Here is a 16,587-nt window from a genome sequence, read left to right on the forward strand (position 1 = left end):
CAGGGGGAATGCTGGGCTCCGTCAGTCATGTGGCTAGGAGTGGTGGGGGAATGCTGGGTCATGTCACTGACAGGGAAGGGGGCTGGGGGAATGCTGGGCTCTGTCAGTGACTGGGGAGGGGAGTAGAGATGTTGGGCCCTGTCAGTGATGTGGCTAGGGGTGGTGGGGAAATGCTGGGCCATGTCACTGACGCGGGAGGGGGCTGGGGGAATGCTGGGCTCTGTCAGTCATGTGGCTAGGGTAGTGGGGGAATGCTGGGCCATGTCACTGATGGGGGAGGGGGAAGGGGGAATGCTGGGCTCCGTCAGTCATGTGGCTAGGAGTGGTGGGGGAATGCTGGGTCATGTCACTGACGGGGAAGGGGGCTGGGGGAATGCTGGGCTCTGTCAGTGACTGGGGAGGGGAGTAGAGAATGTTGGGCCCTGTCAGTGATGTGGCTAAGGTAGTGGGGGAATGCTGGGCCATGTCACTGACGGGGGAGGGGGCTGGGGGAATGCTGTGCCCTGTCAGTGATGGGAGAGGGTTGGTGGAATAGCACTGGGCCTTTTTACTGCTGGTGGTAGAGGTGGTGGGGTAGCAATGGGAGCTGTCACGAATGACTGTGGGGTTGGTGGGGAGGGGGCACTGGGCCCTGTCAGAATGATTGGAGAGATGGGGACAGAAAACAGGGACATTTCTCTTCTAATCTCTCAATTCCCTGGCCTTAAAACATAGGAAATTTCCCATCTGTGGAATGTATGTTCCCATACTCCTCTCCGCTGCCAGCTCTATGGCACACTCTCTCTTCTCCACAAGCCTGTCCACGGCAACAGGAGCAAACATAGGCAGATTGAAGGCTTGTCTACACTGGCACTTTACAGTGCTGCAACACCCCCGAGTGCAGCAAGTTTCAGCGCTGTAAAGCACTAGTGTAGACAGTGCACCAGCACTGGGAACCCCTCGTGGAGATGGTTTTTTTAGAGCGCTAGGCTCTGCTGTGACTACACAGCCATGTTAAAGCAGCAGCGCTTTAACGTTGCCAGTGTATACTAGCCCTAAGTTTGCAGTACTTAGAATGCTGTTACTCCCTTCACTCCATGGATTCCCCTCAGGGGGCTGCCTGCATCCTTCGTAGCCATGCTTTTCCAGGGGCCACAGAGGCCAGGAGACCAAGCACCGATGCTCAAGGGATAATTCACACTTTTCACTACATTACACAGGAATAAACCCCGCAGCATGAGCCTCTGTATCATTTTCTGAAAGTTGAATGATAATTTACTATACCCATTCTAGTCACCTAAGACTGCAGCCTAGACACAGCAGTCACATAGAAAGTCATGCAGACAGGCAGGCAGGCAGATAGACTCTCTCAGGAACAACTTTACAATCAGTTCAGAAGAAACCATTTTATTATTTTTTCCCAAAGAAAAGCAATATAAATATTAGAGTATAAAACTTGCGTGTAGCACATTGAACATTGGTCTATATGGATTTAAGAAGGATATAAGCATTTATATAATATATAAGTATAATTCAATATTAGACACATTGAAAGGACAAGTGTGTTTCAGTTCACATACACTTAGAGCACAGATCACACAGAAAGAAGATAAAGAGAAATTGAAAATACTGATGTCCACAAGTTATTTACTGAGATAAAAATAACACACCACTAGTACAAAACACTCTCTACACTACCTCAGATTGCTGATTAAAAGGAAATATAAACACTACAATTCATCTACAGTACTTCTAGAAGGATCACATAATAACTACATTAGTTTGTATAAGCCTTACTAACTGTGTAAACTGTTTCTAGTGCAGCCACCGCAGAGGGTGACTGGGATCAGTACAAAAATCATACACAGACAAGTTCTTTGCGTAGACAAGTTCTGTTTTTCTAGACACAAGGAGATAGCAATTGGCTAATGAGGCATCAGTTAGTGCACAATGCTCTGGTGAATACTGCCGGAGGCTGGGCTGCGTCAGGGCAGGCAAGCACACTGGCTGCTTGGAGAAGGTTTAACCTGAGTGATCATAGAAGGCTGGATCTTCTCAGGTGAGTTATTCATTAGAAGTTAAAACAATCCTGGCATCGCTATCCGTGTATCTTGTCCTTGCCTTCCCAGGTCCATCCCACTTACTTTGATATGGGAAGCCTGCCTAGTGTAAAGGGCATCCCCCTTCTCTAGCTGAAGAGGGGCTTAAGGGTACAATACAGCCTTCCTCACTGACTAGGTGCTTGTGGGGACTCAATGCCAAGCTGACTTGATTGTAAGGGCACACTGCACGCTCTCTCTTTGCTGTGTCTGGACCAACAGTGAGCAGAGTACATAGCTACAAAGGGCACATAGTGGAGAGACCCTACTTCCTGACAATCCTATTCTATCAATGTGGTAAAAATCCCAATACCAATGGTACCAACAACAAGGCAAAGTCTTGTCCATATTTCTGACTAAATCCAGTGGATTTTGAGTCACATCTAATTGCTTGTGTACAGTTACAGTCTGGGCTGGAAAGAGTGCGTGGTCTGGCAGTATCCTTCACGGTATCAGAATCCTACCTCTTAGTCACCTGACTGACCTGGGCCTTCCTGTGAGCAGCTCTCAGACTCACTGGCTTTGCAGTGAGTGGCATGTGCTCAGCTCCAGTTCTTGGGTCCCTTATCTGTGAGTAGGATCCCTTGGTCCTGTCAAATCAACTGTCACTTACTGAGTATCCAGTTCTGAAGGCCAATGAACAAAGGCTGTTCCTTGGCTGCTCTGCATAGACATGGAATGTGCAAATCTTATCACTGCTCTAGGCCAGAGCAATGACTCTTTATAACACATTGTGCCAATTATTACTGAACTCCACTCCCAGATAGACACTGCTTGGCCTGCACTGAGACTCACTTATCTGACAGTGTATTTACACCATGCTGTACATGCATGCAATGATGACTTCCCTAGAGCTGGTGGAATTAGCTGTCCTACCGTAGATGTGAGGTGAGTATTTTGCATGCAGTTCAATGTGCAGAAATGTGAAACATTCAGTCTCTATTCCATACAAATAGATCAGAGTTTATTCTCTGATAATATAATTCCTTGGTATGGACTTTGCTATATCATTGTGTTAAGGAACTGTGTAGCTCCTTGTTCTCACAGCAGGGGACTTAGATTTTCTTAACTTTAGTTCCAGGAAAACATTACTATACATATAAATATTTACTGCAAGGAACTGAGGAGATGAATTTGCTCTAAATCAATATGGACAGGTTTTGCAGAGCTCAATAATGCTAGTGGCATGCTCTGCACTTAGATCTTTTCCACTGCAGTTTGAATGCATTCCCTGTCTCTCAGACATCATTATTTTTGTTTCATATTTCAGGCCATCACTGGTCACACTTAAAAAAAAATGTTTAAAATGCATCTTAGCCGTATTCCCATAGGCTCATGCAGTGTAAACACTTATTTCTTTCAGGATAATAGGTAAACAGGAACTGAAGCACTCCCTACCAACTTCGTAACTAGGAATCCATTTCAAGGTTATTCAGGGTCAGATTCACTAATGGAAAGTTAAATATCAAAATATGGAACATGAGTTTTAATCTGGGGAACTTTTTTTTTTTAAATGATCCAAGGTATATAAATTAAAAAAAATCCATGTTACAATTATTTACACTGGGCAAAGCCAAGTACAAGCCTCATAGCTTTCTTGGACCATTCTGGAGAAAACCAAATCCGAAGACATGTTTAAAAGATTTTACAACCTTGCACATTAAATTACCCAAGTGATAGTAAAAAATGTTAGTATTAACAGGGCACTTGGTTTTTGTTTTGTTTCCAATTATTTTTCATCACGAAGACTAATAGTAGGAGCCCCTACTCCTAGCTCTGATGATGACATACATTCATAGTATTTCCTGCTTTTTCATCACAAAATTCACATTCGTCCTCTATCCTAGGCTGTGATTTGGGGGAGTGCTGGAGGGGTCTGTCCTGTAGGTCTAAGCTGCTGATGGTCTGTCAATTCTACTTCTTCTCCTTCTTCCCAGACTTCTTCTTGTTTCCACCTGAAGATCCTGAGCTCTTTCCATCTCGTTTACCTGAGGAGTTGGAAAGGGTGGCAGTGCTGCCAGGGATGTACACATTCTGCCTGTAGTCAGGGACATGCTGCAGTGTGAACTGGGGGCCATACCTGGTGCTGAGGCCCATAGTGCCAGCTCCTCCTCCAAGTGTAGAGTTCCCATCAGCTGCTTCTGTACAGGGCACAGGAGGGAAGATCATTAATATCTACAAGGGTGAAATCTCAACTTATTATTAATTATTCCTATTACAGTAGAGCTTCAGGCATCAACCAAGATTGAGGCCTTTTGCGCCAGGTGCTCCACAGACATACAGTGAGAGACAGTCCCTGTCTGAAAGATCTTACAATCTACACAGACAAAAAAGACAATGTCACATGGGGGTCAGTGGGAGAGTCAGGCAGTGAAGCCAGATCTACTGAGTGCTAGTCCAGAGCTTCAATCACAAGATCATCCTTAGATTGTGCAAAACTGTAATGTTTCATAAGAGGATGAAGGGCAGATTAATATACCAAAAGGAGCAGATCTGTTCAAAGGCTCTTGGCAGAAAGGGGGCGATTACAACATGGGAACAGAATGGGAACACAAATGAATTACTACTGATGAGCCACTACACTGACAGTAAAATGAGTTTCTTTGGATAAACAAGAGGCAACTTTCTAAACCAAAATATCAGAGCCTTCTATTATAGAAGGATAACTATTTATCAGAGCAGCACAAGACCTGCTGTGGTATGGGTGTCAGGAATAGAGCACAGACGGCATACAGGGCAGCAGCAGCAGCTCCAGTCCATATCTAAGAATGGGGAGCAGGGCACGGGACCAGGGAGGTGGGAAAGCAAGAGAGCTCCTATCAACAGTTAAAATCCATACTTCTCCCTCTCCAAAAAATCACTCTCAAAAGAGAGGGGGCAGGGGCAGGTCAGTTCCTGGAGTTGGAACAGTTATTTGGTGCTCCCTGATTAAATGGGGAGTGCAGCATCTGATCATCCCATCCCTGCTTCTGCTCAGGACACGTTGCTGCTAGTAATGGTGCTGTCATTTACATGTTCAGGACAGTGCAGTGATGGAGAGAAATCCTACAGGCTTATCTAATCTTATTGCCGAACTCTTAGGTTTGGAACACCTACCATTTGCCAGTCTGGTATTGGCACATCAGTCTTTGTTGCATGGCTGCTCTAGACCCATCACTAGCTAGCCTCAAGGGGCTAAGGTAGTCGCACTTTGCTCCCTGCCTGACAAATTCAATACCTTTCACCTTGGTATACATCTGCCACCTATTATTCAAAATACTTTCCTTCCCCATCCAGAGAAACCAGAGCATTATCAAGGTATTTAAACCAACTACTCAAGCCATAACTATTATGCACTAAGAAAATTCCATCATTGGGTAATGTCATATGTAGCAGTTCTTTCTAACCATTTTAACCCTGGCCCCAGTATTGCTGTTGCCTGGGTCTAATTTGGAGAGTAACATATGTGGGGTAATAGGACATTCCTATAGCGCAGCAGCACTGAGTCGTCCCCAGAAGTTGAGCATAATGTGATAAATACAGTTGCCGTAGCTTCTGTCATGGTTCTGTGCTACAATTCTAAGCTGGGGAGCAGAGCATAGGAGGGAGGTAGATAAATAGAAGGATTCCTGTAGTGCTGATATTATAGGAGCAAAGCAGGGCACTCCTATGCTGTAATGCTGACTTGAATAGAATGCAGGAGAGAGACATGGAAGTGGGAAAAGGGGGAAGAACTTCTGTAATACAGGCTGTGAATCACAGAGCACAGCGAGGACTTGAGGAAGCTGGGAATTCCTGTAATAATGCAAGGAGTGGCTAACTCAGAGGAGTCACCATGCGCATGGACACTGAAGTTACCTACCAGAAGTGATCTAGATCAGAGGTTCTCAAAGAGTGGCCTATGGACCATCATTTGTTTGTGCAATTTTTCCTGATTAGCCATGGAACATTCTGAGATCCATGTACTAGGGGACTGTGTATTTAGGAGGAAAGTTTTTTCTAACAAAATAGTCTGCAGAATGAAAAAAATGGATAATAACTGATGCTGGTGACTCAAATGCCCCACGGAGAAGAACTCTGTTAGCTCAAGAAAAACCTTGGAGCAGTAAGGCAATCTGTACCCTTGCACTAGCTCCATTTCCCCCCTAGCTCAGGAATCACATGCAAGATGGACATACTGTATCAGTTTTTGGAGGAGAAACCTCCTAGGGATAGAATCAGCACAGACACACCACTGCCCTGACTCTCTCCTGATTACTGCTGACATCACTGGGTTAATAATGGGTCTACAGCAGGGGTAGGCAACCTGTGGCACAGATGCCAAAGGCGGCACTTGAGCTGATTTTCAGTGGCACTCACACTGCCTGGGTCCTGCCCACCGGTCCGGGGGGCTCTGCATTTTAATTTAATTTTAAATGAAGCTTCTTAAACATTTAAAAACCTTATTTACTCTACATACAACAGTAGTTTATCTATATATTATAGACTTCTAGAAAGAGATCTTCTAAAAATGTTCAAATGTATTACTGGCACGCAAAACCTTAAATTAGAGTGAATAAATGAAGACTTGGCACACCACTTCTGAAAGACTGCCAACACCTGGTCTACAGCTTCATCCAACCCAGTAGTATTAGGTGCTTATCCTTAAATAAATCATGCATGGGAACTACCTGAATAGTTACTGACCTTGCATTCAGTAGCACAGATCTGATCTGGAGATCAGTGCGGGTGAGCGAGCAAGACTGAGCACTATACAATTGTCCTGCCCAGAATTTTACCCTCATTGTTCTCCTTTCTTCTTTAATCTTTCTTTCAAATTGTATTTTTAACCTTTTAATTGAAAATATTTGCCTTGCCTTTTTTTTTAAATAATTGGGCAAAAGATCTGTGTTCTACTACTGAAGACAATCAGCTGGTGATGGAGATCTTAATGCTGGCACCCAGCCAATTCCCACTTGGGGATCCCCTGCTCCACTGTAACAGGGTACCATAATAACGGGACATATTTGCACTGAACCAAATAGGGTCTAGTTTGTAGCATTCTAAACGGGTTTTCTTGTTGATTTTTAGCAGTAAAAGAAGAGGCCTGAAGTGTCAGAGGAACGCAGTGTAAGGGCCCAAGGGAAAGCGCACAAGAACTGCTAGTGGAAGCTCACAAGGGCTTTGAAAATACAAAACCAAACTGCAGGGAAATGCCATTTTGGACTCTGGTGTGGAATTGGTCAGGCTCTCTAGTGGTTTATGATTTCCCACTGAATTATATAGTCTTGGGATACTTGCCTACGTTTCTCTTTAGAAATGATTCCTGAAATTGGGTAGCATTGCTTTTAAGAGTCTATATGGGGGAAGAGGGCATATACATTTTAATTATATTTATTGTTAATCCACAAAGCTAACTATTTATTCCTTGGTTTTATAGTGCACTCCGTGGAGAGTGTTTAAACATCTTCTACCTCCTCATTGTTTTAAAATGTACTCAGAGACCTGTAATTGTTAATCTCAACAATTAATACACTAGTTCATTAACACATCCTTCAGGTGCTTCAAAGTATTCATGGGTGAACTAAACACTTTAGACACAATCTCGGATTTGACTGCAGATGAGATAACTGCTTGCAGTTTGATTCTTATTTCATTCCATGGTGTGGGGGGGCGGGGCGGAATTTTCTCTGTGCTGATTCGCTTCATTTCAGTGGAGACAGACTAGCAAGGGGAGGGGGCTTTGCAGTTTTAAGTATGTGTTTTCTGTATCCCTTTAAATAGAGCATTCACTGAGGACACAGAAATCTGTCTCCTCAGTTGTCAGTGACCTACCAACCCACTTCTGTGTCATAAAGTTACTAAGAGAAATCATCCCAGCTGCCTGTTGAAAATGTACAGTATTTCAAGCCTTGTGGATTGAGGGAGAGGGAGAGGGGCTGTAATCAGGATGAAGACCAGGTTTCTTAGATGAAATAAACATCAGGAATCAGCATGGTTTCCAGTGAGGAAAGTGTCTGAAGTTCACAGGCTGCCTGAGGAGCCAGTTAGCCCAGTGTAAGGCCTTGTCTACACTGTCACTTCACAACACTGCAATTTTCTCACTCAGGGGTGTAAAAAAACACCCCCTGAGCGCTGCAAGTTTCAGCGCTGTAAAGTGGCAGTGTAGACAGTGCACTAGCACTGGGACTCCCCTTGTGGGGGTGGTTTTTAGCTCTCCTAACGCCAGTGCTGCAACTACACAGCCACGTTAAAGGGTAGCCGTGGCAGTGCTTTAATGTTGCTAGTGAAGACATACCCTAAGAATCACCAGTGAGCTCAATGTGCTGTTTTTACATAACACAAAATTACAGGTGAACAGCAAGACAACAGATATGTTTAATTCAGCACTAAGCTGCTTTTCTGCAAGCAGAGTGTTTCAACTCCTATTGGCTGGTAACAAATCTTAGAGTTTGTATTCAGTCATTTATCAATACAAATTCAAGATTGCTGCAGTTCTGAATAAGACAGAGACATACACAATAGGCTGTGTAGCCAGGTGGTCATCTGCTCCTGCCTCAAAGGGCTTAAAACAGCCCTGGGAGAGGGCTGTGGCAGGGGATAAGCTAGGCCAGTGGTCCCCAACCTTTTTCATCTGGTGGGCACCAGATGACGAGCCACGGAGGATGGTGGCAGTGGACGAGCATTGGCCAAAATGTCACCGACAAGCAGCAACGTCCATAGGTATTGCCGCCGAAATGCTGCTGACAGGCAGCATCATCCAGAGGCATTGTCGATTTTCAGCGGAAATGCCTCTGGATGCCGCTGCTTGTCGGCGGCATTTCAGGGTCATCCACTTAGTGCTCGTCCACCGGTCAGTGCGTGGGTGCACTTAGACGCCTCGGTGGGTGCCATGGTGCCTGTGGGCACCGCATTGGGGACCCCTGGGCTAGGCTGATTGGGGAACGCATCCACGGCCATGGTCACACCCTAGTCAGGCCACAGCTGGCTCTATAAAAGCCAGGGAAGCCAGGAGCAGTCAGTCTCTCTCTGCCTTCAGAGAGAGAGGGGCCTGGCTGCTGGAAGCTCAGGGTGCCTAGAGTGAGGCAGGGCTGGGGAGAGGCCAGAGGGGCTGGGGAGCTCCAAGCTGGCAACTCCCCAGGCTGCAGGGCCTTGTCCAAGGCCCCACAGAGGCACTGGGTTGCAGAGAGAGGCAGCAGGTCCAGACCCAATCTTGCCTATGATGAGTGGCTAACAGTGCAGTCTGCCCCAGGGCATGGGGGCAAGTTGGTGATTGGCAGTAGCCTACAACTGAGGCAAGGCTGTGGCTAGAGGGTTGGGGGTTCCCCGGGGAGTGGAGCCCCTGAGGCTGAGGGATGTGCGGCCAGGGGCCCGGGTCTGGGAGGGACACAGGGGCCAAGTGGCAGTGGGACACCGGCCTGCAGAGGGCCTCTGGAGGCTGGATGAGCTAATTCCCTGAGAGACCAGCAGGGGGTGCTGCAGCAGTGAGCCGCGCATCGCTACAGGCTGTCTATATAGCTTCAACCAGGAGTCCTTGTGGCACCTCAGAGACTAACAAATTTGGGCATAAGCATAAGCTCAAATAAATTTGTTAGTCTCTAAGGTGCCACAAAGACTCCTTGCTGTTTTTGCTGATACAGACTAAAATGGTAACCACTTTGAAAGCTATATAGCTTCAGATTCCCTGACACTCCTGTAAGGTAACCTCCCTCTATACTGCCACTTATGGTAAATTGTCTTGAAGCTCTTATGGTCAAAGTAAAATGAGGAAAATAAATTAAATTATCCAGGATCTTAGGTTAGACAAAAATAACCAACTCATGTACGTCTCTGTTTCTTTTACAAACTGAGCTCATCTCTGGCTAAGACAACAAGCTTTAGGGGGCTTATAACTTGAGCACTTGACATTGCGGCTGCTGTTGGGGCTTTCAGTAAACCAAATATAGAGACCTTTATTTAACAATGTATAGTGCAGCATAGAAAGCCATGCCTCGGCTTGCAGACAGGTGGTGTCTGAAAATCCAGGCAGGACTATCCTGTGCTTTATTTCACTCATTTTTTCTACCACCACAATCAAAGCAGATTTTTGTTCCTCTACACATTGCATCGTATCAATTTAGATTTTATCCAAAACATTTTAAACAGAGAGTCCCTAGAATTAGATGCCATCATGTGTCTAGCATTTAGTCCCTGATTTAAAAATGATCTTCGGTATTCCTCAGTCTGCAAAAGAGTAAATTAAATCACTTCAGACTCTCAGAAGCCCTGACTTTTCAAACTGCTGAAGAGCTTTAGGCCCTTCAGAGTGGGTGTGTAAATGGAAGCATTTCAACTGGCTAGCAAAGCTCAGGTGTCACAGCACCTGGGGTCAGGGACTGATGGTTGGATTAGTCTTCCCCTCCCTGCCCTCACCCCCACTTAAACCTCCATATGCTAGAAAGAGAAAATACCAAAAGAAGAGATGAAATCTCTGAGGTGCTGTTATCATAGGCACTGACTCTGTGGGTGCTCTGGAGCTGGAGGAAAAAAATAGTAGGTGCTCAGTACCCACTGGCAGCCCCGTGATTAGCTCCTCCCGCTCCCTCCCAGCCCTCCCATCCACCACAATCAGCTGTTCAGCAGTGTGCAGGAGGTGCTGGGGAGAGAAGGAGGAGTGGGGCAGGAAGTGGCAGAGGGCTGGGGTGAGTGTGGAATTGGAAGAAGGTGGGGGAGGGGCAGAGCAGGTGCAGGAAGGGGTAGGGGAGGGACAGTGTGGGAAGAAGCAGGATGGGGGTTTCAGGAAAAGGGTGGAGTGGGGCAAGTCTGGGGTGAGCAGGGGTGGAGCACTCCTCGGGAACTGTGGAAATAGGTGCCTCTGGCTCTGCTGCCTTTACTGACGGAAGGTGTGCGTTTATACCCTGCTCTCAGGGCAGCCCTGCAGAACCCACACAGATAGAGAGAGTAAGCTGGTGGCTAGTCTGCTCCCTGTCATCAATAGAATCGGAGGCAAGACGAAAATCTTCACGTGGTGCTCCCATTACAAGTTTATGATTAACAGAACGAATGTGGTCAAAAGGCTACTGGACATCGTTTTGTTGATCTCCCAGTATGATTAGTGGGAAAGGAATCCAGGAGACCCGGCTGTATTTTAAAGAATCCTTATTGGGACTGTAGGAACAAACCATCCTGATGTGTAGAAAGAATAGTAAATATGGCAGGTGACCAACTTGGCTTAACAGTGAAATCCTTGCTGATCTTAAACACAAAAAAGAAGCTTACAAGAAATGGAAGACTGGATAAATGACTAGGGAGGAGAAATCAGGAAGGCCAAATCACACTTGGAGTTGCAGCTAGCAAGAGATGTTAAGAGTAATAAGAAGGGTTTCTTCAGGTATGTTAGCAACAAGAAGAAAGTCAAGGGAAGTGTGGGCCCCTTACTGAAGGAGGGAGGCAACCTAGTGACAGAGGATGTGGAAAAGTAATGGACTCAATGCTTTTTTTGCCTCTGTCTCACGACAAGGTCACCTTCCCAGACTACTGCAGTAGGAGCACAGCAGGGGAGGTGGTGACCAGCCCTCTGTGGAGAAAGAAGTGTTCAGGAACTATTTAGAAATGCTGGACAAGCACAAGTCCATGGGGCTGGATCCATGCAATCTAAGGGTGCTAAGGAGTTGGCGGATGTAGATTGTAAGCCATTGGCCATTATCTTTTGAAAACTCATGGGCGATTGGGGGAGACCCTGGATGATGGAAAAAGGCTAATGTAGTGCCATCTTAAAAAAGCGAAGGAGGATCTGGGAACATGTCAGTCAACCTCACTCAGTCCCTGAGAAAATATGAACAGGTCCTCAGGATATCAATTCTGAAGCACTCAGAGGAGAGGAAAGTGATCAGGATTAGCATGGATTCACCAAGGAGTATGCCGACTACCTAATTGCTTCTATAAGATGAGATAACTGGCTCTGTGGATCAGGGGAAAGCAATTGACATGTTATTTCTTGACTATAGCAAAGCTTTTGATATGGGGTCTCCCACGGTATTCTTGCAGGCACAGTTAAGAAGTATGGGCTGGATGATTGAACTATAAGATGTCTGAGGCTGGCTCAGGTGGGTAGTGATCAATGGCTGCATTGTCTGTGCAGCCGATATCAAGCGGAGTGCCCAAGGGTCGGTCCGTGGGCCGGTTTTGTTCATATCTTCATTAATGACTGGAGGATGGCATGGATTGCACCTCAGCAAGTTTGCAAATGACACTAAATTGGGAGGAGTGGTAGATAGCTGTGAGGGCAGGGCATAGGATACAGAGGAATCTAGACAAATTAGAGGATTGGGGCAAATGAATCTGATGAGGTTCAACAAGTGAGAAAAGAAAGGACAGTTGCAGAGTCTGCCAGCTTAGGACGGAAGAATACATGACTGCTCCAGACTAGGGACCAAGTGGATTTGATGAGTTCTGCCAGAAAGGACCTCAGGATTACATGATGAGGAAAGCTGGATATGAGTCAACATTGTTGCCGCTTGTTGGCAAGAGAGTTAATGGATTTTGGGCTGTATAGTAGGAGCACTGCCACAGATACGAAAGGGACTAACTCATTCCCCTTTATTTGGCATTGGTGAGGCCTCATCTGGAGTACCATGTCTAGTTTTGGGCCCCACACTACAAGAAGGATGTGGAAAAATTGGAAAGAGTCCAGTGGAGGGCAACAAAAATGATTAGGGGGCTGGAGCACATGACTTATGAGGGGAGGCTGAGGGAACTGGGATTATTTAGTCTGCAGAAGAGAAGAATGAGGGGGGTTTTGATAGCTGATTTCAACTACCTGAAAAGAGGTTCCAAAGAGGATGGATCTAGACTGTTCTCAGTGGTAGCAGATGACAGAACAAGGAGTAATGGTCTCAAGTTGCAGTGTGTGTGGGGGGGGGGGATAGGATGGATATTAGGACAGACTTTTTCACTAGGAGTGTGGTGAAGCACTGGAATGGGGTACCTAGGGAGATGGTGGAATCTCCTTCCTTAGACGTTTTTAAGGTCATGCTTGACAAAGCCCTGGGTGGGATGATTTAGTTGGGGATTGGTCCTGCTTTGAGCAGGGGTTGGACTAGATGACTTCCTGGGGTCCCTTCCAATCCTGATATTCTATGATTCTATGATTAGCAAACTGGCAAAATGAAAGGAGAAGAGGCAGTAGCATTGTTACTGACCATAACTGGTGTTAACTAAGTTCCAGTTGATGAAACTGGACAGGATTGCTGCCTGTCCCAGGGAGAAACCCATGAAAAAAGAGCAGCGGGGAAAGAGAACTGCAGGAGGCTGACCTTGCAGGTTCCTAAGCAGCCTCCCTTCAAGCAAAGAGAGGAGTTTAGGAGCTGTAGAGTTCTCCCAACCTGAAGTCCTGAGATTCATGGGGAAGGGAACCCAGAGCCATAAAGACAGGAGCCATACTCCAGGGATAGCTTCACCTCTGCATGGCTGGGCCGCACTGGAATGACTTCACCCCTGGAAGAAGCCCTACTGCTATTAGCTGGGTCTCCCTGCAGCTGCTCCCTGGCAGCCTTGAACAGGACTCAGAGAGTCAATGCCACCACTAACTGTATTAACTCCCAAACAGATTGGATCTGCAGGGCATGGTGCTGGAGAGTATAGCCAGTCTCCTGTTCTGTCTCCTCGCACTCAGTGGAGGGGTATCTGTGATATCTCAGGCTGAAACAGAGGAAATGGTGCAGCAGTGGTATCACTGTCCCCCTTCTGCTTGAATTTAAGTGGCTCTTGCATGGGCATGTGACAAACGGGGGGTGCAAGAAGTCTTTCCCCCATACAGCCCAGCACCTAAGCATATGAAGAGTGATGCTGAAGTCAATGACACTACTAATGTGTTTACGGATCAGCACATGGGTGTGCACTGTGCTGAACTGGATCAATATGGTGGCTGTGCAAGAGCCTCTCACAAGAGCAGTCCTGGTCTCTCTATGCTCTGGTGAGAACAGAGACTCCTGGCTTCTGTTCCCCATCCTCCCAGGCAAGATACAGAAAACGCAGCAGGGAGGATTGGGGAGGAGACAGTCACGGCCCTCTGCCCATCTTCCATTCTGCAGAGTGGAGCTGACTCATCAGGGAGAGTAATTTGCTACAGTCTAATGGATGGAACAGATTTCACACATCCCCAAGAGCACAGAAAAAACCCTGCAGAGGGGCATTACATCAGGGCAGAGCATCACCAATCTGGGCAGCGGCAAACAATGCCATGAACTAGCTCATCATGTGGGATAGGGAAGTTTTGCTAGAGAAAGGGTCCCTTCCTCACAGGTAAGTGTAAACTGATACACAATTTAGAAATAACCTATTCAGCTTTTAGATCCCAGGGATTGCAGGGCAGGCAAGCAGAAAAATAATCATGTTATTTGTAAAGTGAGGAGGACAAGTTAGCTGGAGTCACGGAGAAATGACAAACATATGGCCTCTGTGGCTATTTTTAAAGAGTCCATTTACAGAGTAGAACCACATTTTCAGATTGTTTCCATTCTTAAAAATACATATGTATGAAAGAAAACACTCTAATATTCAAGACCTTTATCTCCTTAACTGGCTGTGGCAGCTGTTTGCTTGGGCTTTTCAGAGTCTGCAGAGAGGCTTTCAAGGTGACAAAGTTCAGGCTAAAGCAGCTCTCCAAAGAAGAAATACCAATTTGAAATCCTAACCACAGACTTTTTTCTGCCAAGAGCAGAGAGAAAACATGCTAAGCATTTTTGCCAGTGTTTTATGGCTATGCTGTGTTTTTCTGTCTTTAAAATTTAGAGGGAACAGACTTAAAGGTATTTATAAACGAAGGCTCTATGTAAAACAGCTAGCCTCTTTATCTTGAATTCTGTATTCTAATGACTTGTCTATTATGATTCATTAACAAAAGTGCACCAGGATCAGAGAGCTACAAACACTCTTCTGCATTTCCTGTCACTCTCACATAACAATACATGGTAAAAGTTAAACAAACAAACAAACAAACAAACAAACAAAACCCACACACAAACCACAAGCATAATAATTGCTAATAAAGTATTTTAAAGCTGGTGAGGCAGATATTCAGTTATGCCTCAGCCTTCACCTTTGCTGTCAGCACTAAAAATGTGTCTGTATTTTGCTATTAAAAATGAGCTAGCAGCTAGAATAATTCTTGGATGCGTGGGTACAGCCTGGTCATTAAACATCTACCAACTAGTATTTGGGATCACAGTTTTTCATGGGTGCAAAATTGTCCCTGTAAAAGAGGACTTCTCTTGTTTAAAAATCTGTCCCTTTGTTCCAAAACCAAAAAACGTCTCTTTTCTGCTACTAACATATGTTATTCCTGCTCTCATATGTGAGAATGGGGAAGAGGGGGACAGATTATCCCACATCTGTCTACTGCACCTTCCTCTGAATCATCTGGTGCTGGTCACTGCTGGAGACAGGATACTGGAGTAGATGGGCCTTGGGATCCACTACAGCAAATCCTATGCTTCCAATACTGTGTTTCCATGTCCTATTCACAGCCAAGTCTCCCAATTTGCTCCTTTTCTCAGATTGACACCAAAATGGCATCCCCTCACATGTACTGGTGTATCAAATCAGACATTGCATATTTGTTTTATTTTGGGATCAGACACTCTATACAACTACACATACATATTTTTAAAAAGCGAGAGAGACACTCCAAACACAGGCTCTTCTAGTCCATATCTCCATATTATGAGCCAGACACCACACTCTCAAGAATGCAGGTGCTGAAGATTCTCAGCCTTTACCCTCCTGCCTTACTACACAACTGAATGACTATTTCACATCAACTGCAAGCCCTGCTCCATGTTAATAATTCCCCATTTGTATCCTATTCATATCCTAACCTATTCATATAATGGATTCTAAAACCAAGGGTGTGTGTGCAGGGGTGGCTCCAGGCACCAGCACGCCAAGTGCGTGCTTGGGGCGGCAAGCCACTAGGGGCGCCCTGCCTGCCGTGCTTGGGGTGGCAAAATGCCTAGAGCTGCCCCTGTGTGTGTGTGGTGCTGCTTGAAGTGGTTTCCATCATATGCAGGGTTTACAGTTTGATTCAGTGGCTCTCAGCACCCCCACTATACACATTGTTCCAGCACCCCGGTTCATGTCTCTTTTGCATAGTAATACAAGTGCCAATGGTATTCTGATGGTATTTGCTTAAGAAGTACTTTAGGAAGCCACATCATCCTGGACAGTTGCTCTGAACCACTGATAATATTAAAATCCTATCTAATTACATGCACTTTAAATGTTACATCACTACAAACGATGCAATTATCTTGTATTTAAAGGAAACTAACCATTTGCTGATGCCAGAATCATGGCTTGAAGCATTTCCGTATCAAACTGGTTGTTTGGCCAAGCTCCACCTTCTTCTCCATTCTGAGAGCTAAGGAAAAGAAAATAAAGAAAGAGTTACCAAGGGCTCAGCAGAGAGGGTGGGATTCTGTCAGCTACTGCCTGTAGAAGCACCATGCTCTGTAGAAAAAGTTAATGCTATTGATTATTATAAGGTGACCCATTAATGAAATATTCTAGAGAT

At 45.6% G+C, this 16,587-nt stretch overlaps 1 protein-coding gene across 33 annotated transcripts in view; it reads right to left on the reverse strand.

Moving 5' to 3' along the window:
* Positions 1-1,370: 1,370 nt before the first annotated feature.
* Positions 1,371-16,587, reverse strand: part of LOC116820233 (protocadherin gamma-A4-like) — a 393,116-nt gene continuing 377,899 nt past the window's right edge. For 32 of the 33 annotated variants that reach the window (XM_075068012.1, XM_075068021.1, XM_075068024.1 and 29 more), the window contains exons 3-4: positions 16,346-16,434; positions 3,223-4,219 (exon numbers count right to left, since the gene is read on the reverse strand). In XM_075068012.1, the coding sequence (XP_074924113.1) occupies positions 3,993-4,219; positions 16,346-16,434 (316 nt within the window). In that variant the 3' untranslated portion in view covers positions 3,223-3,992. Of the gene's footprint in view, positions 4,220-16,345; positions 16,435-16,587 lie in introns of all 33 variants that reach the window. The other variant, XM_075068013.1, reaches the window with a different exon arrangement.

This window comes from Chelonoidis abingdonii, chromosome 7 (assembly GCF_003597395.2).
Source record: "Chelonoidis abingdonii isolate Lonesome George chromosome 7, CheloAbing_2.0, whole genome shotgun sequence".
Lineage (NCBI taxonomy): Eukaryota > Metazoa > Chordata > Testudines > Testudinidae > Chelonoidis > Chelonoidis abingdonii.